The 25,544-nt window shown below is 41.1% G+C and overlaps 1 protein-coding gene across 1 annotated transcript in view; it reads left to right on the top strand.

Moving 5' to 3' along the window:
• LOC144762470 (uncharacterized) overlaps positions 1 to 25,544 on the top strand; it is a 120,943-nt gene that overhangs the window by 21,795 nt on the left and 73,604 nt on the right. Inside the window, exon 2 of the mRNA XM_078647683.1 lies at positions 302 to 424. Within this exon, the coding sequence (XP_078503809.1) occupies positions 302 to 424 (123 nt within the window). The remainder of the gene's footprint in view (positions 1 to 301; positions 425 to 25,544) is intronic.

The raw sequence follows: 25,544 nt of genomic DNA on the forward strand, positions 1-25,544 counted from the left end.
GCCCCACCAAGAATATTAAGCCTTCTAACCCTAAAACGTTTGCACTGCTATCTGAGCAACAGATTCAACTGTATCATTGTTGTTCTCTAACTTTCATTGTTGTTTATTGTGTATAAAGAAGGTATCCTTTTTGCACTCTGTATCCATGGATGTATGCACTTTACCTTGGTGATAAATCCATACTACCCTGTCGCTTTGTTGGTTTTCTTTATTTATGTTCCTATTTGAGATACTGTTGCTGGACAATTCATATGTGGTGGATATTTAAAATATCTAAATAAATGAATTTGTTCATTCGCAGCTACGTGATTTCAAAACTCCAGTTGTACTCGATGTAGGGTCAGGATTGATGAAAGCAGGCTTTGCCGGACATGATTTACCCATTACTGTCTTTCCTACTGTTGTAGGATTCACCAAAGAGAAGGTAATTGTGACAGGACGTATGCACTTGCTAACTGTGAAAATGCATGATGCCATTACATAACGACTATATCCCCCACTTTCAGGATCTTTATCGACCTTTCTTTTTCACTTTGTCACTTTTTTCTTATATTTTTCTACTGCCTTCCTTCTCTATTTTGTGCTTTTCATTTTTGTTCTGGGTCAGCGTTTGATGGTGAAGAAGAAGTCACTGTAACAAACAAGCATTGGAAAATGCAATAGGTTTAGCCTATGTGAGTACTATTCATGTTTTGTTGTAAGTTTTATCTTGGTGAGCAGCTGTGCAATATAAGTTACTGAAACTTTATAACAGTGTTATGATTTGTTTATTGAGAAAGCTAATATACTGTGCAGTAACTGGTGATAATATGATGCAGGGAGATTAGGTAAACGGCGGAGGACAAAGAAAATAAAACATGCAGAGGCCACACATGTTTGAAATGCGTGCAGCCCCGGGGAGATTAGGTAAAGAGTGGAGGAGAAATCAAACAAACAGAGTGCCATCACTGTTCAGGCAAAACCTAACAAGAATGTTATATGTTTGAATGTTGAGAGCATTTGTTTTACAAAAGGTTCAGATTTTGGGTTATTCCATCTGGTTGGTGAATTTTGAGTTCTAGATTGGAAAGTGAAACTTGAGTTTTGTTTCAGTACAGGTCAGGGAGCAGTGAGTCAACGTTAAGGAACATGAGGGAGCAATGTTGCAAGAAGAGAAGAGAGCTCTTCAAAAACATGCGTATTGTGACTCCTGAAGAACTGTATGACATGAGCATGGCTGATGCTTAGCTCTTCAGGATCAAAGGACTCAGATGTTTTACTGTATCAGTGATTAACATTAGGGCAGGATCCAGAAGACAATATTTAATATTATTCTGTCTCAGTTGAGTACGAAGAGCAGGGAATCATTTGCTCTTGCTTGAAGACTCAAATGAACAATCTGCTGTGATTAATATCTGATAGTCTCTGAAGGTCAAAGGGTCTTCCTTTTGTCTCACAGCGTGTAGGATAGATCGGGTATTGTGATAGGAGCTTTGGTACTCACCATAGTACTAGCCCTTCTGATATCTCGCTGTACTCCTCCGTAGACTCCTCGTTCATGGAAAAGAAATGGAAAGCAAGTTATAAGGAAATGTAAGTGACATAAGGGACAGGCAGATGGGAAAAAGGAGACAGGGAAAGGCTAAATACGAGGGAGGAGGGGAAAAAGTATAAAGAGATAAGAAAGGCTGTACCCCGACAATAGAGCAGCATGGATGATGTGCTTCTTTCTAGTAAGATGGAGACAAGAATCACACAACAAGCACAGATGGAAGTAACCCCACAGCAGAGTCACCCTCGAAGAGCCGGTGAACATGGATTCTCAGACAGACTGCCACTCAAGAAGTAAGCAGAGGAGTGCATGTCCTATGGGCTCGAGACACTATCAGGGCAAAGCAACTAACCTGAGGAGCCTAGCTGTGCCTTGTTGCAACCCAGGAGGATCATGGCGCAGTCAAATGGGTCTGGCAGAGCAGGTGGCAGTATTATCGAGGGAGCAAGGCCAGGCACAAGGCCATCGGACAAGAGAGCGGTGGCTGCACGGGCATTAACATGAAGTTGCGAGCTGTCCAGTGCGGGTTGCACCGCCCGGCAGTAGTACAACAATAGGGGCCAATGGGAGAACTGTAGTGGAGACGACCAGTGGGGCTGCAGATCGATTGTGGATACTTCCTTAAAAGGAAGCAACTGCACCATATGCTGGATGGCTGGATCTTCAAAGCCTTCCATGAATTTCGAGGCTGGCTCATAAATGTAGGGCTACAAACAAGCAAATATGAAAGAGAGTGGCTTCACATACCAGAGCGAGCGCCATGAAAAACATGCAGACAACAAGCACGCTTCAAATGCGTGAAGGCAGGGAGAGGTTACAAGGATCCTTTAAATGAGAAGAGTTGGCCTACCGGCTGGCCGGTCATCCTCGAATCTGGGGAACTGGGTTCGTGTCTCGGCAACGACGCTGAACATCCTGTGATTCTGGGCAAATCACTTAATCTCCCCGTGCCTAACAAAAAAAAATTAATGTGTCCACATGTAACGCAACTGGTGCTATGTAAAGCGCTCTGATACCCAATTCGGGTCAAGTTCGAGCTATATAAACTCCGTAAAATTAAAATAAATGAGTGCAGGCAGGGAGAGATTAGGTAAACCCAAACAAAAGATGTGGTCCAAACAAAACCGAATAAAAGAGGGTCAACCCACCAACCGAGATGAAACTGAGTACTTGGGCCTTCGGAAGACTGATAACAGCAAACGCACAAGGAAAATCAGGAAACATTGTGTGACAGCCAATAGAAACGAATGAAAAGTAAGTGGCAAGCAGGCAAACCAATGAAAGTGAAGGTGGGATGTAAGCCCATTTTAAAGATTTATATTAAACACAATAGACTTCACAGCCCAAGCGCTGTACAAGCAAAGCATAAAAAGGAGTGCCTGCATCTACCACCTGCAACAAGCAGAATTTAAGCACCAGTCACAATGAACACATTTTGTTATTTTTCATTTGGAGAGCTGTTAATGTTTGCAGAATATGCTGTATTCAAAATTGTATTTTTATCGGTTTACATATAGAACAATTAACAGTGTTAATCAACAGGGGACTATGATTTTCTGGCCTCTGTAAATATAGTACTGTCCCCTAACAGGAACTCCTAGGAGGTAATCTAGGTTGAAACAATGCACAGAACAATAGGGGTCAGAGTCCCATAGTTCCCTATGGAAGCCTGTGTTCCGACCGACAACACAGTGTCCTTTGGGGAATTGGGGTTTGTCTGTAAAACCCTGCACCCTGTCGCAGGCACCCCACGGTGTCAGCCACACAGTGCAGGGTTTTACAAGGGGGTCTCTTTGGTACACCTTCGGCCCCAACTGGAGGCCGCAGGATGAAGGGGGCCCCTCACTTTCGACTCCTTTTTGTGTCAGATAGGCCGACTCAGAAAGACTTTTGTAAATAGACATCGTAATCGGTCAGTCAGAAACACTGTCCATAGAGCTGTAGTCGGAACCGATTCGGAAGAACCGCGAGATTACAATCCAACTGCAAATCTGACAGAGTCAGTCGGAAGGCTTACGACGCGGTCTAGGACATTCCGACTGTCCAGCGGATGCTTTCTGCCCGACATCGTAATGAGGCCCTAAATTCTGATTTTTATTTTGAAATTCATAGTAATGATGTATTCCTTAAAACATTTGTCAAAACTGTTTCGATATTAAATCACAATAAATAAATGTAAATGTGTTTCTCTTATGACTAAATTGTCACATCTTACTAACGTTTACATATGGGTACTGTTACGAATACATCAATGCATAGTAGTGAACACTATATTTATCCTAAAACAATTTTGCATTTTTTTATTGGTAATCCAAACAATTCGTTGTTGTTCTATCACCACCAGTTCCTCAGGACCAACAATTTCACTAGTTTGTGAGGCCAAAACTCCAATACTATTTTCAAGTAGAATCTTTTCAGTGACTACAAAAACATAGTAAAATGATCATGTAAAAAAAAAAATTGTGTTATAATCATAAAGAAGTAGCCCTCCACTTGTTGCTCTTATTTTAGTGGATTCTCCTTTGGGCTTTAAGGGTTTCTTGGCTGAATGGGATCACTGTCCCTTCTGTTGTTAAGAATATTATCCTAATGTTGTTTTTGATGCTTCAAGTGTTGAATGTATAACGATACATTGCATAAAAATACATCGCATGCCATTACAACGCAATTGTTACAGCGCAAGTGTTGTTGCAACATGTTGCAATTACAATGCAAACTTTTTCCACGCATATACTTTTACCTTGAATGCTATTACAATGCAAATGCATGCGTGGTATAGGCATATACTTGGTAAAAGTTGTTAAGATAAGTAAAAAAAAAAAATATATATATATATATATATATATATATATATATATATATATATATTCACTGAAAAAACCATAGGTTTGACACCAGTTATAGTTAGCTGGAAATTTTACTGACATAAAACCATTGAAATTCCCACGTTATAGTTAGTTGGACTCACTATAACTTGCGCGCCTGCAATGCACTGCTGATGACGTCACATATTACATCACTCATGACATCACTCATGACATCAATGATGACACCATCCAGTGAATGTGTGTCTTTCTGAAAAATAAATATGTTTTATATATGTATATGTAAAGGTTGATGGAAGAATAAATGTTTAAATAAGTGTCTTAATGGATTTTTTTTTAAAAATTGATTGGTTAACTGGCTTATTAAGTGTATCTTAGTGAATACATATATTAGCGAGTATTGTTTAAATATTTAAATGTTTGTATCAGTGTTTCAATTTGTGTATAAGTGGCTGCATGGGTTGGTGAGTAGCTACATGTGTGTGTATATGGGTTATTAGATGTTTTTTTTAGTATCAGTATGAGTGTCAGTATGGTTTGGTGGGGGTGTTACTTAGCACATAGATGCATCAATGACTGACTCACTGTTTGTATGTGTTTTGAAGACAGCATATGTGCAGGACTGTATGGGTGGATGAGTGTGTATATGTGTGTGTTAGTGAGTGAATGACTGTCTCACTAGTGTCTTTATCAGTAACTACATATGTTTTAATCTAGTATATGTGAGTATTGATGTATATAAGTGAGTATATGTGAGAGTGAGAAATTGAAAGAGTTCTTGTTTAAATAAGTATGTGTTTCTATAAGTGATTGTTTAAGAGAGTAAGTATGTGTAAGTTTCCTTAGAAGTAAGGTGGTAGTGTGTGTATAGCTGTATATGCAAATAAATGGATGTTCAATAGTTTATTTGCATGTGTGATTATGTGTGTGAGTAACTTTTGGATGACTGTCGGTGTGTAACAGGATGTATAGGAGTTTCACTACATATGATGAGTGAATATATGTATGAGTGACTATATAGAACTGTTGGTGAATGAGTGGATGTGTATATAGATGGTGGTATTACTGAATTGGTTGTTGTAACTGGTATGGGTATCTCTATTTTTTTGAAAATTTTAGTTTCTATTTTTGAATATGTGTTTTAAGGGTTACATTATACTGAAAGGAGGTCTGTCACTCTGTCACAAGGATGGTGTCATCAGTGATGTCATGAGTGATGTCACTGACCATGTCATGAGTGATGTAATATGTGACGTCATCAGCAGTGCATTGCAGGCGCGTAAGTTATAGTGAGTCCAACTAACTATAACGTGGGAATTTCAATGGTTTTATGTCAGTAAAATTTCCAGCTAACTATAACTGGTGTCAAACCTATGGTTTTTTCAGTGAATTTAATAGGTTTTTTAAATGCTAATTCCTAACTATAACTGGTGTGAAACCAGTTTTTTTCAGTGAATTTCATAGGTTTTTTAAATGCTAATTCCTAACTATATAAGGCCTGAAACCTATGTTTTTTTCAGTGAATTTCAAAGGTTTTTTTTAATGCTAATTCCTAACTATATAAGACCTGAAAGCCCACCAGGAGCCTCCAGTATGCGCCAGGGGGCTGCATTGCAGAGAGGTGTAATGAGGCCACACCCTTTTTTACACCTCTCTGCAACGCAGCTCCCGTGCATGTTTGAAGAGGGGGAACTAATTCCCCTTGCATACTAGGGGTCCCTGGGGGCCAACTAGCCCACCTGGAACCTCCAGTATGCGCCAGGGGGCTGCATTGCACAGAGGTGTAATGAGGCTATGCCCCTTTTTACACCTCTCTGCAACGCAGGCCACTGGCGCGTTTGCAGAGGCGGGACTAATTCCCCTTGCATACTGGGGGTCCCTGGGTCATATCTGCCCAAACACCGATATTCCGAACGATTGAAAATGACTTTTCTTGAGAAACATTTGGATTTGGATTATCATGTCCTATACTTTGGAATTTTTGAAAGACTGACTTTGAGGATGCTATAAATTACTCAAGTCTGCCCGAATTGTGTGGGTAAAATTGATACCTAGTCACTTTGAATAAGAATGTACTTACGTCTCGTCTAACATTTGGAAGAAATATCTAGTTATATGACAACAGGATACCGACATAACTTGAAGGAAATAAGAACACCCTGAAGAAGTTCTGTTGTACAGAACGAAACGTTTCGGCTGGCTGTGGTACATAAACTTAAGGAAAATAAAAGCATTTGAATATACACCAAGATTCAGCACTTCAATAAGGACTCTAAGTGATATGATTTGATTGGACTTATTGTGCAAGTGGTGCTGTGCTAAACTTTGGAATATTCTCCACTACTCTCTACTACTTACTCTCTCCTACTCCACTACTCTCAAATACTCACTCTCTACTACTCATTCTCTACTACTCTACTACTCTCTACTACTCTCTCTCTACTACTCACTCTTTACTACTCTCTACTACTCACTCTCTACTTCTCACTCTCTACTACTCTCTACTACTCACTCTCTACTACTCTCTCTCTACTACTCACTCTCTACTACTCACTCTACTACTCACTCTCTACTACTCTTTACTACTCACTCTCTACTACTCTCTCTCTACTAGTCTCTACTACTCACTCTCTACTACTCTCTACTATTCTCTCTCTCACTCTCTACTACTCTATACTACTCACTCTCTACTACTCACTCTCTACTACTCTCTTCTACTCACTCTTTACTACTCTCTACTACTCACTCTCTACTGCTCTCTACTACTCACTCTACTACTTATTCTCTACTACTCTCTACTACTCACTCTCTACTACTCACTCTCTACTACTCTCTACTACTCACTCTACTATTCACTCTACTACTCTCTACTACTCACTCTCTGCTACTCTCTCTACTGCTCTCTACTACTCTCTACTAATCACTCTCTACTCTCGATTACTCACTCTCTACCTCTCTACCTCTCTCTACTTCTCTCTCTACTAGTCTCTACCTCTCTACCGCTACCACTCTACCTCTACCTCTCTACCTCTACACCTCTACCTCTCTACCTCTCTCTACACACACACATATACACATATATATATATATGCATATATATGCATATGCATTTATATATATGTATGTGTATGTATATACATACATATATAAACATATATAATCTGTATATCTATATAAATACAAATATAAATGCATGCATACATATACATATATGCATACAGATGCATGTTATTTACATGAAAGTTTAAAAAACACTAATAAAAGCAAAGCTAAAAAGCCACCTCATTACAAACAGAATGGCTTTAACTTAAACGAGGGCGAGATCTATTGCATTTTCAATACTTGTTTACTTTGGTTCCATCAAGAAGGCATTCAGATGTGTCACACATTTGCCATAAATTCTGAATGTTAGCACTCTAGTTGCTCATTAGATCACTGTAGTAAAGCTACTGCTCACCAGGGAAGTCTGCTGCTGGTATTCAAAGTGCATGTTTCAGTCTGCATGTCAGAATTTCTTTAATGAAATTGAAGAGGATTTGAGAAGTCACTCAAAATGTGCCCCAATTTTTCTTTCTGCAGCAATAATCATACTTTCTATGGCAAAATATACCCCCTCATTTTGTTCCTTTTTAAATTAAATGTTTTAAGAGTTACCACTTTATTCCAATCAAGATGGCTTCAGGTTTGCCATACCTTTGTAATAAGTAGGACTGTTAGCGCTCTAGTTGTTCTTTAGAACACTCTGGGACATTCTGTCATTGGGCTATACTTGGGCTACATCTGGGTGATATTTGGGCTACATTTGGGCTCTTTTGTCTCTGGTGGCCATCTTGGGAGACTGCATGTCAGAATTTTTTAATGAAATAGAAGAGGATTTGAGAAGTCACTCAAAATGTGCCCTAATTTTTCTTTTTGCAGCACTAATAATACTTTCTATGGCATAATATAACCCCTCATTTTGTTCCTTTTTAAATTAAATGTTTTAGGAGTTACCACTTTATTCCCATCACGATGGCTTCAGGTGTGCTATACCTTTGTAATAAGTAGGACTGTTAGCGCTCTAGTTGTTCTTTAGAACACTCTAGGAGGCTGCAGTAGAACACAAAGGAATCAACTGACAGTCTCTGTCCTTGTTGGATGTACATGTTTTACTGAGAATGTCAGATTTCATTCTCACATGACTGAGAAAGATAATGTGAATTTACAGAAAATATGCTTTCAGTTTAGCTTATAGATCCCCTTCCAAACCACTGTGGGAAAATCATGAGATATTAGTTTTCTTTCAAACATGATTCATGATATCACAGCAGAAGGCTTTTTCACATGGTAAAATCACCTTAGAACACACCACAATTCCTAAAATGAGTATGGTACCATCAACAAATGATTTATAATGTAACTAAAGTCCTAAAACCCTCTATTAACTACAATGCTTTTTAATGAGGTGCTATCATGTATATTGGTCCCAAGATGGCTGCCAACACTTCTTGGATGAAGTGCTGACAGCCAATCAGATCAGATGTGTGGTTAGGCTCCGCCCAGATATATATATTTTTTTGAACCTAAATTACTCAAAATCCACTGGAGCACATATCTTGAGACATAGCAAAGGCACATCGGGCTACCAGTCCCTACAATTTTGCCAAGTTTTGTGGAAATCCATTCAGCCGTTCGGGCTAAAAGTGAGTCCAACCGCCCTATGGAAATTAACATGGGGAAAACACGTTTTGGGACCCCCCTTTTATCTCGGGCCCCGCTTGACGAATCCCCCCCAAACTTTCAGGGAAGGAGCAGAGCGGAGAAGGCCATCTTCTTTGAGAAATTTGCGAAGATTCGTCCACCTGCGCTAAAGTTATTCCCAATAGAATGTTGCGGATTGTCTATGGAAATCAATCCTAACTATAACTACCTACTGGCGACCGCCAGTAGGTAATATATATATATATATTTTTTTCCCACTCCTTTCTCCATTCGGGGTTCCTTGCGTCTTCATGAAAAAGGCACGAACTCCACTTTATCTGTGCAAATTATTTATTTGTTGTTAGTGCATAGCTGCCATGACGCATTTCAAACCTCTTGGGTCCTTGATCACATGACATACCATACTCTTTCTCCCAGTATTTAAAGTGATAGGTGCTCAATTTTTACATAATGAAATGAAAAACAGACTACCCGTCTGCTTGCCATACTTGCACACTCAAGGATTCTTAGTAATCTACATAATGCCATTCTAAATGTGTATAAAATTACATCGATAAATATTATGCGTATTTCCATTTTGCACAACCAATACATGTAGTTTTTAGCCGTCTTGATTTCAAGCACTTCTTTTTCTGTCTAATTGTGCTTGCTTTAGTCTCTGAGAGGGCTCAGCTTACAAATGCTACTGGGGCCCAGGCATCAGTACATGGTTCTTGGAGAAGTTCCCCAATGCCAATGGGACTTCCATCAACCAAAAGTTTTATTTTTAAACTGGGGTTGAAGTTTGTTAATCAGACGATCATTTAGAAGGGCACTTGTGAAAATTATTTTGGTATATCTCTATCCATGCCCAGGGGCATCTAGATTTATCTAATTGTCACATTATTTCTTTATGGGTAGCCAAATCCAGAATGAATCACCCAAGTAGGAATTTCTAATATCACTTTACAGATGTGTAGTATAACCAATGACCATTAGGATGCTAGTCTAAGACACATTCTTATAAACATATAAGTTAAAAATACCGAAATTCTGAATACACTGTTTTGGCTGTCGATCTGGTTTGACTTTGAAATAGAGATAACAAGCTACTTGTTCCAGACTGATGTTGCATCAGGTGTCTTATTGATGTCTATGTCTGAGTGATTTGACACTTTCACAGGTTCTTGGAACGATAAGGGCAAGCGACATCTGTGTCAAAGGCAGACATGTTGATGATTTCTCAAAATACATAAAATGGAGTCTCGGCCTGCTCAAGATGCTGTCAGGCCTCATAGTCTTTATGTCTACATTTTAGATTATTACAATTGTTGAAGATATTGTTTACATGTGTAGATTCACAGTTAAATGCTTCAGTAAGCCGTTATGAGTCAGGACTGCTGTCCTTCATTTTCTGTTTATTAGATTTCAACAATAAGTGGAACCTACTTACATTTTTATGTTATCTACATTTTTTGAAATCCAAACAAACTCCCTCTTTGAGTAGAAAGCACTTAGTCGGTCATACACTTAAAGTTCTTTCTCAAGAAAAAAATATTTTACAGGGCTATGGTCTTTCCATCATAGCTATTCATGCTTCAGTGTTGTTGAAAAAAGTTTGTACATGCATCTTACCAATTATTACATGCAATATCATGCTGTAGACCTATGTGAGATTTGAATTCTTGCTATTGTACATCATCCTAAGGATGACTATTGTACCTTTCCATCTGACAAGATGGTATTGACATTTCTATATAAGTCCTCATCTAGTGTGTTACTACCCCATGTTGAACCCCGGTGGGCATTTCTTTTTCACTTTTGAGACATCACTTCACCTCAAACACTAGAGGAGCTACTCAAGTTCGAGACAGGGGTGGCATAAGTTAAATCGTGCCCAACTAAGTTGAGTAGGACTGGTTTTTCTTTGTGCCTGTTTTTCAGCAGTCCCTTGTCAGTTACACATCGGGGATTATATATGCTTGCAAACTCCATTAGAGGGGGGGGTACCGGAGTGGGTAGCACCCTACTAAAGATCGCAAGCAGGATTACCGCCCTGCGTTTAATCACCCTAATTGCTTTGTGTAGTATCATCTCATGCTATGTGATTAAAGTACCTTTCTACTCAAAAGAACTGGGCTAGACAAAACTTTATTCTGTTTGTTGTTGTTTTGAGTTCTCGCTCTCACACTACTTCCCTGAGAAGCCTTTTTACTGCTTGTCCTCGCTATACTGAAAGTCAAGTGCAGAAATGGTGTACCCAGTATGCAAATCCATAACAGGACGGACCCCAGGAAACCAGTCAAAAAAAATCCACCCACCATTGTTGGGATCCATTACCTGTCTTTGCCCCATGGCGCCTCAAACCCCCTTTCTTGTTAAACTAGTGATTATAAATCCGTGAAGTGCCTTTCCTTTTAGGAATTAAAATTAAACCTAACATTTCAGTTATTTTCAACTCATAATTACCCCAAGTGACAGAGCCTTTTTCCAGGTCCATCTTTTTTTTTGCTATGTCAAATAGCTCCAAACACTATCGTAAGCTCAGATTTTACGCTTGCTCAACGGCAGCACACCATCTTGCATTAGGTAGACATTTACCAGATGCAGGTTAATTTCTTTCATTCGGGAAAGGTGCAGATATAAAAATACCTGTCATTATAGGAAAGTAATCACACCTTTTTCATTCAGGAATCTCAAATTTTTAGGAATAGCCCAATCCTCCATAATTACAGAGTTAATCAAGTATCTAATTAGACTTCTAATATATTATTTTTTACTGGCTGTTCTTGTGGAAAGCACCTGGTTTGGATCCTTAAACCTAGCTCATCCAGAGAAATCTCAATTTGAATCTTTCACTTTGGTTTACATATTTTACACAACACAGTAGATTTAAGGTTCTTCTGGCCCTAGCTGAAGCACAAATTCTTGAAATAAAGTTACCCCCTAAAGCGAATGCGATGTCCATGTATGTTTCTCATACGTACTCAACGTGCTTCAAGTTCACTCAAGGTTTCAGCTGCATTTAACCTAGATTTTAAATAGATAGTAATGCAAGCTATTCTCAGTATGTGTGAGCAGTTAGACTATTCCACTAGAATTGCAAGATTGCTAACTACTGTGCTTACTTACTAACCTTTTAGTGATAAAAGTGGATACACTTCCTACCAGTCTGTAGTATTCCGTAGCGAGACCTAACTCAGAAAAATAAATAAAATGCGTAAATGACTGAGGGGGATTGACACACGAAGTCTCTTGCTGCAACAAAATCCTACAGCTTTTAACTATCCCTTCAATATTATTTGACCCAGTCCATCGATGAAAGCCAAATATATACCAAAAGGCTATTTCAGCGCTACTCCCCTCAGTGGACCCATGGTCTAGTAAGTGACATTTCCACCCTTTAAAATGCCGGAGCAGAATGAAAGGCTGTCATTATTCACCCTCTCTCCCAAGATTTTCTCATTTCTCATATTAGAGAGTCCATCGTCCTTTGCCACATACTCATATTATTGTCTTTTCCCTTAATATTTCTGCCATAGACGGTCATATAAACCAACTGAGTTATTGTACAACTGTGTCTAGATATCTGTCTACATCAAAGCATCTCTGAACTCAATTGTGCCTTGTTCATGCGATTAAGAAACTTCACATTGTAAGTTTTATAGATGCACCCTTCTCTCGTACTAAATGCTCCTCCTTCCAGACCTTTTTACGAACCAGAATGGAATACATTTCAGTGGGTGTAGATTCAAAGTTATCCATGTTTTAGATAAACTATAACCCATATTAAGCCCATGGAATACGTTCATACTTAACCCAGCACACATGAGCACACAGTATGATGCACATGTAGTAGTTGCGGAGCATGGCAGGCACATAGTATAGGTCTCACGAGGCAGGAGATCTGAGAAGGTCTGCGGCTGTGGCACCTGCAGTGGCAGAAGGTGCAATGCCCTAGAGGTGGCATAGAAGGAGGCTGGAACTGTTTCTATGCTGCATGACTGTGAGGCCACCCATTATATAAACTGGATGAGATTTTGCCAGCGAGACCAAAGGCCCTGAGCTAATTCTGCTTTGATCTGGTTTCCCAACGGTTGCAAGGAGGAAAACGCAAAGTAAAGATGCAGATCTTTTTAATGCTTTGGACATTGGCATTTAAAGTGTTGGATAATGGATTTGAGCATAGATAATCTGAGTTTACTGGACTTGGGGAAACATGCATTTTTTATTGCAACCATTCACCTGAAAAAGAAAAAAAGAGAAGAGAAAATATGTTGCTAACTAAATGCTCGCAATAAAAATAATATTAAACATGGACATTTAGGCAGGCTGGTATACATAGCAGACTATGTACTTTATTGTGTTAAGATGGCCGTGAGGCTTAGAATCAAAATGGTGGTCATACAGAAATGGTATTTATATAGTTTATTATTGTTTTATAGTTCTACAATGAACACCGCGCTGAACCGAAACTCGTGGCCATCCTGGAAGAGTGATACAATGATGTTGTATGAAGATTGCCATTCCAAGATGGCCACGTAGTGAACAAACAGTGGGAAGGAAGGCTATGTTTCACTGCATTCCATAGATGCAGCCCAGCAGCACTGGATGGGCAGCTGCTGGGTGCTCTGAGTGATACTACAAGGTGCTCCTAAAATAAGAAAGAGCAAACAAAAAAAGGAACAGTGGGAGATGAGTGGTTGAACGCTCTCATTTGGCAAAGAAATTGGCACCTGAGCTAGCAGACACCGAGAAATATAAACAGGGCCGGATAGGTTGTAACGGGCATCATGTGTTTTTCCGGGAGACTGAAAGGATCGGGCTGGTTTTGCAGGAGTGGGGTGGGAGGGTCAAGTTTTGCAGCATTTCTGAAATATCGATCCCAGTAACAAAAGCTGTAGTGCTTCACACTTGCACCCTTGCCCCCCTCCCCAGGGGTGTGCGGGAGGAGGGGTGCGGGTTTCCTACAAAATTGAAAGGGCTGCTTTGGGCTCCCAATCCGGCCCTGGATATAAAGGAGTGACCAATGAACCCTGCCAATAAAGTATACTTGGTTGCATATATGATGAGACAAAATGCCATCACTCACAAAGCAGTAGAGTTCATGGCTAAAGTATGTTGTTGACACATTAGCCAGGGGCTGAAGTGGGTCAACCAATTAACCCCATGTTGAATGCTATCCTGGGGCAGAAGTAAAATGTGAAAAGCATCAAATAAACCAATGACTGAAGAGGGACGACCCAATGCCCCTCCGTGTATGCATTAGAATGCTCACATTCTTTTCATGATTTTTTGTTTAGTACAGAAGCCTGGCAGACCTTCAGGGTTGACAGACCAGATTTAATAAATGTTTTGGGATATATGCATATATTTTGATATTTTTTTAGGGGACAGAATCAACCTGTTTTGACAACGAGATCTATGTCGGGCATGAGGCTCAACACGCAAGAAGTACTCTCACCCTCAAGTATCCAATTCACCACGGCATTGTGACAGATTGGACTGACCTTGAAAAGGTACACTGTTCGCTAAAACTACTGTTTCACATTGTTCCACATTCTCAGTCATCGGGCTATTTTACATTGGGCAATTTTGCTTCCATTCCCATTCCATCCACGTATTTACTGCAACTGATATTGTGAAATATCCATAGTTCGTAATGTGTATTTTTGTAAAATCATGAAATGTACTGTAAGCAAAAAAATGAACATTTCCCAATTTCTGCTTGGAATGTGTGCAATACCGGTACCTGTGCATTACTCCAGACTCCTAATTATAACATTTCTCTCATCTTCTTTCTCTGTGAGATAGATGTAGAACTGGGTTCAACGGCTCTGCATGAGTTGCTCATCCAGTCGATATTTTTATTTTACAGTCTGGGACTTGTAATTCTGTTTACAAATTATTGAACCAGGACTATAAGTCCTAAAATGCAAAGTAAAAAATCTGGACTTGAAGAGCCTATGGATTTTTCCCCCAAAAAATGAAGTATTTTTCCAGTTGATCAATGCACATATCTTTGCAAGTCTCTTTAACATGGCATAACGTATCTTATTGACTAATAATGGATGCTTGTCCGCACTGTGCAATCATTGAAAACGCATCTTGCACAGTGCGAACATGCTACTACGCAGCTCGCGTAGTGCTACGTGAAGTTCGCGTAGTGCGAAGTGCACTTCACGTAGCTTCGCGTAGCGCTACTTCGCGAACTACGCCCACCCTCAAGGGCCAATTTAGATATTGTTTTCAATTAACTTTGATTTTTAGATAGCTACTATTAATGACTCAACCAGTTAGATTTATGAGGTAATGAATTGTGTAAATTAATTTCCTTTTTACGAGCTGGACACAAGACGCGAGGAAAGTGCTTACATTCCTATGTAAATAATAAAATACATTATGGAAAACAGTAATTTCAATGGAAACTAGTTTTCTAAAGACTTGCCACGTGTCTTTATCCAGTTGAGTCACACGCCACATTCACTGCCAAACTATCAACTTGAAGGCTACAATGAGCTGCAAGACATGACGACAGTGGAGGGTTTGTAGGGCATTGTTGTCCCCAGTTTGCTGTTTGTTGATCATGGTGCCACTGCCATTATTGTTTTTCTTGCAGATAGGCAAGTATACTGGTATACTAGGGTTACCGGAAGGCTCAAAATCCTCGAAACGAATATTTTATTCTTGTAAAACATGATGTATCCCCATTTGTAGCATGTATCATTTCAAAACGAATATGATCATTTCAAAATCTTTTAATTAACATTTTTGAAAAATGATTTGTAACTAACTTAATTTCTTTGCATATATTCCTGTTTTTCGCAGTAATCGCAGCCATCAAAGAGATTTCACCAAAGTCCTTCTTTCTATGTGAGCTTGCCTAAACAGTGATTACCCCAAGTCATGAAGTGGCCCCAAGTTATGAGGTGGTTAGGGACTAGTTTGAGCCCCATATACCAAGAACTTTTTACCACCTCCCTGGACACATGACTAGGGCCTTCTAAATGGCTAATGTCATCCCACTATTATCAAACCTAATGCAGACCCAGAAATACTCTCACATTTCAGATCAATATCTTTCCTTCCAGGAGCTTCTAAGATCTTAGTAAGACAGTTAACATCCAGCTAACGTCATTCTTGGAAACCTCTAACCTTCTTCACCCCTCACAGTCCGGTTTCAGAACCCGGCACAGCACTGAATCCACACTGATGGAGATTACAGACTCCATTAAATTTACATTAGATGGTAAGGCCTTGCCTGGCTAAAATCCTTCATAAAACACAGGGGACAGGCAGACTGGCTCAAACCGTTCCACTCTGAAACAAACCCAGTCACATACGGCGACTCCCAAGGGTCAGCCCAGATCTCTACTATTTTTAATATACATATGATTCCGCTGGCACACCTTATAGAAGAATCCTTCGATTTCAAGGCGGTCCCCTATGATGAAGACACCCAAACTGCTGCTAACTAACAACAGAAATGACCATGAGGCTAAGAAAAAGTTTCAGCCTTTGTGACGGCAGTTTGGGGTTGGCTCAAATCCAACGCACTACAATGAAACCCAGACAAGATGGAGGTCTTGCTATTTGGATCAGTCCCCAAACAAGGTTGGTCAGGGGCCTGGCTATCCCAATGTCTCGCTCCCACCCCTACTGACAGAGTGAGAAATCTAGGGGTCATAGTGGACAATCATTTAACTCTTAAATACATTTCTGTTAAAGTAAAAAATGTGTGCCGGATCCTTCGAATGTTGAGGGCATTTATTAAACTGTTACCCTGGGATGCTCAAAAAAACGTGGTCCAGGCACTGATCCTATCTAGACTGGACTATGCAAATGTGCTATATGTAGGAATACAAGACTACTTGAAATATAGACAATAAAAATTCCAGAACATGGCCATTCGACTTCTATGTAAGCTTCCAAAGCACACCTTAATAACTCACTACCACAAACAGGTACACTATTTGCCGGTGAAGAAGAGGATCATCTTCAAAGCACTAACAGTGCCCCACTCAGCCTTCTATATAACGGGCCCACCTATCTGCTAGGTAAATTGACCATCTATTGCTCGCAAAGAGCATTGCGTTTGCAATCAGCTCATTTTCTATCCGTCACATGCGCAAAAAAGAAAAGGTGGGGTGGGTCTGCCTGCTCACTGTTGGTGACCAAGCTATGGAATGATCTTCAGTTTCCCCTGAGAGGTCTATTAGTTAGACATGGAATTATTCCATTAGGATCTGAAAACCTACCTGTTTAAAGAATAATTGTTCACAGACCTCGACATTTTCCACTTGCCCAGCGCCGGGACACCGTGGAGTGTCTGTGTGCTCAATAAATCCCTTCATTCATTCATTGAGTTTAAAAATGTTGATGCACGTTTTAGTGAAATCTTATTTCAAAACAACCTTCTTCGGGAGAAAAAAGGTCTTCCCAGTTTCCAAATTCTCTCATAATGGTGGCAACGCAACTTTTTCCCGTGTTAATCAGCAAGTAAATACTCAATCTTCAAATTTAGATACAAAAATGGTAATCTTTATCACTAATACACTAATTGGCAGTATAGATGGGAAGTCACAATACATCTTTTTATATCTATTTCTTTATAACTTAGCAGCTTGAGTTTTGCATCCTTATCTCATAACTATGGAAACATCCTGTACATACCCACCCATCAATGCATGCCTCCTGAAGAGACTCCTGACAATACAAAACTCAGCGGCAAGACACACCATTGGCCTCCCCAGAAGGACCCACGTCACACCCCATCTCAAGAAGCTACACTGGCTCCCTATTCAGAAGAGATGCCAGTTCAAGGTGCTAACCCAAGCATACAAAGCGACTAACTACAAGGGCGACCCTAGAACAAGAACCAGGGATCACAAACAATATACTCCAAACAAAGGTTCTTGAGCAATATTATCAGACTTAACTAAAACAAAGGGATAGTAAGCCCACCAACAAAGTAAGAATAAGCCAATGAGTGTCACAATGTCACAAAAAACCAATACATAAATACGTGCTGAAGTAAATTTAATAAGGCAAAGCATACAAGGCCTTGCACAATGAAGGACCAGCATACATAAACAAAGAGCTGACCTTTCATCAACTGACCAGAGACATTGATCTGCCTCCCTCACCCTCGCAGACACCCCAAAGACATGACGAACAAACAACGGAGGACACTCCTTCTCACACCCAGCAGGCAAGGCATGGAATAAACTCCCCTTGCACCTCAGGACCGCACCAACGCTCCAGCAATTAAGGAAAGAACTAAAGACCTGGCTGTTTGAGGGATTGGACCACCACACAGCGGTCAACATCTCCAGCGCCTCGAGACCCTCACAGATGATGTGCTGCACTCATAAATTTGTGATAGATTGGTTGACCCATATAATATGCTAATGAACGTTATATATAAAGCTAATACAGACTTACACATTCAGTAACGAAACAAAAAAAATGATTGTATTTACTTATAGAAAGTAACAGGGACCTAAAGACACTGAGTCACATGGTATTATTCTGTTAATCAAAAATGGAATCATTGTCCATTTGTAAAACATAGGGCCTTAATAACTATACTTATACTAATTACCCCTACCGCCATTACACCATAACTTCCAGTATCTTCCGTTATCTAAAGAGTACTGATGCAGCTTACTTCTTCTACTTATGATAGTGATACCGTCTGCACTTGCTACTGAGTGCACAAGCACCATTAGGACTATGTCCTATTTATTTCCCCCCAGTCAGAAGGACATGTTACAGCCATAAGGTAAGTATCTTTATTTTGAATACTTTGTCACGCAGATTTTTCATCTTATAAAATAAAACCCCCAGCTATCATAGAGGATGCAGAAATGTTTATTTCCATCAAAGGGAGATGGGTGGCACCTATATGTCTTTTGCCATGGAGCCCCATCTCCGCACTAGATGGGCAACAACAGGTCGGCGTAGTTGCTTGGAACACATTAGATCATTTAATTTTTATTTTAATCCAGAAACTTTAGGATCCTGGTAAATCTATTATCACGGTCATTTATTTGGCATTATTCAACTATTTCTGTGAAAAAAAGAATTCAAGTAGCAGGTTGCAGCTGTGTTAAGTACAGAAATAGCAGCCTCAGGATTGGACGCAGTGGAGTCTGGTAGCCTTTGCCTGTGGAGAAAAGGAGCAGAAGAGCTTACCCCTCATTCACCCACCCCACCCCGCCACTCTTTATCAACACCAGCCACTACTGGAGTACTGTCAAAGTGTCTTTGGTGATCTCCTTTCAATGAGTGCACTGTTTGGAGAAGTGCTAAACTAATCCCTCCTTTTATTTCTAATTCAACCTTGCTCATTAGTATCCAGATGCCAGTGTGCTGCAAGGGTTTTCAGAGGACTTCTTCTGTTTTGCCACGGATGTAACCGAAAAGGCTAAAGCCCTGGAAATCATCTAGTCAGCAGAGATGAGAATTATCAGTCAGTCAGTCAAGTGCTTTTATTGGACTGGAAGCGATGCAAAGATAAAAAACAATGTCAACAGACACAGATACATACAATCTAGTAAACAATACATCACGTCAATTTACTAGTGTCCGAATGAGTAAAAGTGACATTATATGCCATTTTACTCCAATGACACATCAGAAGAGACATCACATGACCTTTGCCGCCTCAGGAAATCACAGGATGCAGTATCCCAAAAAATTGGACCATTATGAGATCACATGAAGTAACACTACAGGAGTTAAAAAAAAAAAAAACAGGCAAAAAATAAAATAGCAATAATAACAGATTCACATCTATTATAGATACCTTCCAAATATAAACATGCATACTGTTGTGATCTGTCAGGAATATGTCAGAGAACAATCACATGCCGCCATGTAGACCCACAAATGTCCAATTGAACCCTCAGTTGCCAAGAAATAGATGCAAATGGCCAGACCCAGTAATAGAACAAATGTCCAGAAGAGCTTCAAATACCTAATCAGATGCAGAAACTTGAGTGCCCGCCATCATTCACTAGGCTCAGCCATCACACATAAAAACACATAGCTGTAAATGTCCAGGCAAAGCTGAAATGCAGGCATAGGTCTAAATGCCCAAGTCCGACCCACAATTTCCAGGCTCACCCTCAAATCATCAGAAATAGCCTCAAATGCCCAAGGGCAATCTCTGGAGCCCATGTACAGCTTCACCTGCAAATGAAAAGTTCTTATTAGCAATATCCTGCTTTGTATGCCTCTCCAGATTCTCTGCTACTTTACCTGACACTTCTCTGATCTTAGGGTGCACCGACGGGTGGTCAATTATGCTGTTTATTGATGATACGGGCATGCCACAACTCTCCACTGTGCACAGCACAAAATAGAGCATGAGGGGATTTTCAGTGGGGCTTCAACCTATGTGTGCATGGTCTGAGCAGACAATGGGATAGCCAATTGATAGGTAGACTCCCTGCCTCAGTGTGTGGTGGGCCCCGGAACATAAAGCAATGCAGCATCTCTCAGTTCTTGCCTAAGTCCTGCCTGCATCTCAATGTGGTGTGCCCAAGGCGGGCAGAAATATTTAAGACCTCTCTCTCCACTAACCCATAAATGGCATGGAGAAGGCTGCTAAGAGTGCTGCAAAAGGTTAGCGAGCATAAACTGCAGAACATACGCCTTGCTCTTAAAAAAGAACCATACCTTGTTAAATCTTGAAATACTTTCATAATATCATTCAGTACCACTTCCGGAGAGGCATAGTTAAGGTGATTTTGGAAAAGGGTGGAGAGCTGAATAGGGATTAGTAGGTTAAGGCTTTAGTTTGGCTTCACTGTAAAAGGTTCTATATTTTGCTGCCTGGCAATTATCAATTAAAGTTTGAGCCTTTGTCATGAGTAGGGGACTGGGAACATGGAAGAGGGATGTGATCATATAGACAATGCTGATCAGGTCAGTAGACCCTGCTGAGGATGTGTTAAAGTCATCCTAACTCTGGAATTCCTTAGCTATCATGACACGTTGTCGAGTCCCTGCAAACATCTCTAAAGGCCAATTTTTTACAAATTAATCTGAGAGAGATTCACAGTAGAGCTGTCTGCACTCTAGCACAACACTAGGCAAAACATGCTCAAAGGAAGAAGCTCACCAGTGGAGTTATGCACTCTGTGAAAGCAGCTAATTTCCATATTGAAACAAAAGGAGATCTAATTGAAACACCATGACATGAGGAGGTCATTTAAAATCTGACCTCATAGGTAAAGCCACTATATTGTATTCATGTACACGTTTGTCTAATTATCCTTGCAGCACACCTACAGTACTGGACCCCACACCAACCACCTACGGAGCCCCCCAGGGGTCCTCCCTCAGCCCCATGCTTTTCAACGTCTACATGGCTCTGCTCACCCTCATCGTCAGAACCTATGCACTCAACATTGTGTCATACGCAGACAACACCCAACTCATCCTCTCCCTATCCAAGGAACCCAACAACGCCAGATACAACTTTCAAGAAGGAATGGAAGCCGTAGCCAAATGGATGAAGAGCAGCTGCCTACAACTCAACACCAACAAAACAGAATAACTCATCATGGGCCCAAACCCCAGCACCTGGTAGGACAGCTGGTGGCCCCCACCCTCAAAGCCCACCCACCACCACGGACCACGCACGCAATCTTGGAATCATCCTGGACTCGGAGCTCAAAATGGACCTCCAGATCAACTCTGTCTCATCCTCCTGCTTCCAAACCCTCCGCCTCCTGCATAAGACCCTCAAACGGATCCCCCTCGATCACAGAAAGACCGTCGATTCGCCCTCGTCACCAGCCGACTCGACTACGGCAACACACTCTATGGCCGGAATAAACAAAAACCTCACCCGCAAGCTACAAAACATCCAGAACGCCGCCGCAAAGCTGGTCCTCAACCTGCCAAGACACTGCCACATGTCCCAGCACACTCCACTGGCTCCCCATCGAGGCTAGAATCACCTTCAAGATTCTAATCTATGCACACATGGCCTTCCACAACACTGGACCAGCATACCTGAACAGCCAACTCAAATTCCATGCACCCCAAAGGACCCTAAGATCAGCCCAGCTCACCTACACAGTGGTCCCCCGCACCAGAAAGACCAGATCGAGAGGCCGCTCCTTCCTCACGGCCAGAGCCAGGAACGCCCTTCTGCTCCACCTCAGACAGACAACATAGCTCTCCATAATTCCATATTCACGAGAAACCTTAAGACATGGCTCTTCGACAGACCCCTTCCTTGATGGACTGGAACCTGCACCCCCCCCCCCCCCCAGCGCCTTGAGACCCTTACGGGTGAGTAGTCGAGCTTAACAAACATCTGATTGATTGATTACAGTAAATCTATATGACAGAAAGTGATTGAATTGTAATCAGTTGTATGACTATCAGTACATGTATAATCAAGTTAAACATTACCTAAACGGAAATGTACTAATGAACCATGGCTATAATATCTAGCCTCCCTGTAGTCCACCTGAAATGCAATTGTATCTGATGTGCACATTTTTGTAAAAGTTGTATAAACCAGTTTCCAAATCATCTGAATTAAAAATTGTTTAAAGCTTGCATGTATGTATAAAGAACTCCACTCACACAAATGGTAATTTAGTTAGTTACCAATAATACACTGGGGCAAACCCTCCACAGCATACATTATACATGTTTCCATATTCCCCACTTCTTGGCCAGACCCACAGAGGACCACATCCTAAAACTAATTATAGAATGTGGTTTCCCAATGGTTGTTCCTTTGCAACCCTTATGTGAATGGTGGGTGTTAGACTGGCATCCTTGGCATGGTTTTCTCCTACCTTTTTTTGCCTTCAGACCTCCTGAATACTGCAGGCCTTAGGACTCTACGCACATTACCACTTTACCACTGCTAACAGGTGCTAAAGTTCCTGTGCTCCTTCCCTAAAACATGGAGACATTGGCTTATACCCAATTAGCATCTTTAATTTACTTGTAAGTCCCTAGTAGAGTAGTACTACCTGTGCCCTGGACCTGTAAATTAAATGCTACTACAGGGCCTGCAGCACTAATTGTACCACCCACTTAAGTGGCATTCTAAACATATCTCAAGCCAACCATTGCAAAGCCTGTGTCTGCAGTTTTAAACTACAATTTCAACCTGGCTTAGTAAACCCTCTGCCATGCCCAAACCTTCCATTTTAATACATATGTGACACCTATGGAAGGCATGTGACAGCCCATGGACAGGATGCAGTGTATTTAAAAATTAAAATATGTACTTTTATGTTTTACATATCCAGGTAGTGAAAACCCCTTAACTTCATTTTCACTACTGCAAGGCCTACCTCTCAAATAGGATAAAATTGGAATTACCTTATTATATTTTATAAGCGTAATTTCCAAATGGGAACAGGTAATGCCTTCATGTTTGGTGTCTCTGGAATTGCAATTTAAAATCCTAACTTATGCCACTGTAGAAAGCTGGCATTTTCTTGCCTCAGCCATTTACGGCCTGAAGCTTGTTTTTGGGTCACATGACTGGATGTGGGTGACAGTTGGAATTTGTATATTCCTTCTGGACACAATGGGGAGCTTAGCTGTGACTAGAGGGGCCACTACTGACAGGATGGGAGCCCAGCCCCACTTACACTTGAATAGGCTGTGTCCTGCCTCCACACAAAGGGCTGTATACACCTGTAGTTACTCTGGAGACAGGGCCAGGAAGGCAGGGCACATGTCTAATTCAAAGACAAGCCTCTAGAAGCTTCTCCCCACTTCTGTGGCACAACTATGCATAACACTGGACCTCAGACACCAACTCTTTAGTACACTTCAGGATATGTGGATGTTCTGCCAGGAAGAATGATTTCTGTGCTACTACAAGGACTGCCACTTTCCTCTGCTGAACTGCTGCTCCGAAGGTATTGCTGCCCTGCTGTGCTGAACTGCTGCCTGTTGCTCTCTTGCCTGGATGGGAACAGCTGGACCTGCATCTTTTGAACCTATAGTGACTCCAAGGACTAGTTGACTGGCCTCCTCATCTGAAGCCTCAGGGACATAACAGGCTTCCAACAACCTTTCATCTGCACCTGGACTCTGCCATCTGTGAGTCTACCCTGCCAAGTGGTGGCACCCCAGTACTGGCCACCTGAAAGTGAGCCTAAGGTGCTGTGCCAGCCTCTGCGGATCCAGCGGAACCAACGTATCTCTTCTACTGCACAGTGCAAATCTAAGCAGAACCGATGCACTGCTGCTGCTGTGTGGTTTGGACACATCGCAAAGATCCACATCACATCTCAACTCTTCAGAACCGCCGCATCACCCCAACTGCGTGACATATCCTTGTTGAATTCCCTCGCAGCTCTTGTTGACAGCGGCCTCGACAATGAGACTGGACCCCTCATTGCAACCTTGCAGCTGTTTGGAACTGAGGTGCACTACATCCTCAATACCAGATTTCGCATCGCAAGCCCCGCTGACAATTTTCCGGATTGCACTGACGCCAGTACGCCGCCTTCACTCAATTGAGAGAACAGGTTCCGCATTGCAGGCAACCCTCAATTCCGACCCCGGCACGGAATTAAAGACCTCGAGGCCAGCTCACTGCCCGCCCCGAGTGCGGCTGAACATTCAGCCCCATTGGATTATTCCTGATTAGGTGCACATCTTGCGACTGGTGATACCTGCAACCCTGACGCAACAGCGTACTGTCTTGCCCACAAGGCAACACTACAGTAAATTACAGGCAATTGTTTTCAGGCACTATAGTTGAAAGTCCTGATGATGATCCAACATCCCTTGGTTAAGGATCGAAACGCCGTCTGCAAAGTTGTCAACCTTATACACAGTGATTTGTATATGATATTATGTGTAAAGGTGACGTTTTTGCCATTGTTGTTTGTTTTATTGTAATTATTTGATACAAACTACAAGCTAAATGACAAATGGTGAAAAAGGGGTCACAGGGAAATATTTAAAGACCAACTACCAGGTTGAAGTCCCCTAATCAGGTATCTAAACACAAAACACAACCTGGGGGTCTAGAAGGGAGCTATATAGTGATCCCTACATTCACTGCACTCCTGTATAAGTGAGCAAGTGTATTGGATACTAGAACTCGCTTAGTGCCTAAAATAGAAATAGAAATATAACCTCACAGATCTATGATCCACTGTGATTGCTTGAATGGACCCATCCAGAGAGAAAGGATTTCCATCAACATAATGTGTAGATCAAATTGTTATCATTTGGTCATCCAGAACTGGCTGGTGTGTCTTTTGATCACTAAGCCCATACCAGGCCACAGACTCGTCGGGGTCAAACCCTCAATCACTGTGACGACCACAGAGCTCTGATCTAGATGGGAATTGGTGCAGTGCGAAAGAAAAAAGTGGTGTAGATTAAAACAGGATAGAGAAACAATGAAAGTAAACTTTAATCGACATTGTACTCTCCCTCCTTAAAACCAAGCAAGTGAAGCAGTTTGGAACAAATAACTGCTTCTCAAAAGGCTTCAC

Source organism: Lissotriton helveticus, chromosome 6 (genome assembly GCF_964261635.1).
Source record: "Lissotriton helveticus chromosome 6, aLisHel1.1, whole genome shotgun sequence".
In the NCBI taxonomy this organism is placed as follows: Eukaryota; Metazoa; Chordata; class Amphibia; order Caudata; family Salamandridae; genus Lissotriton; species Lissotriton helveticus.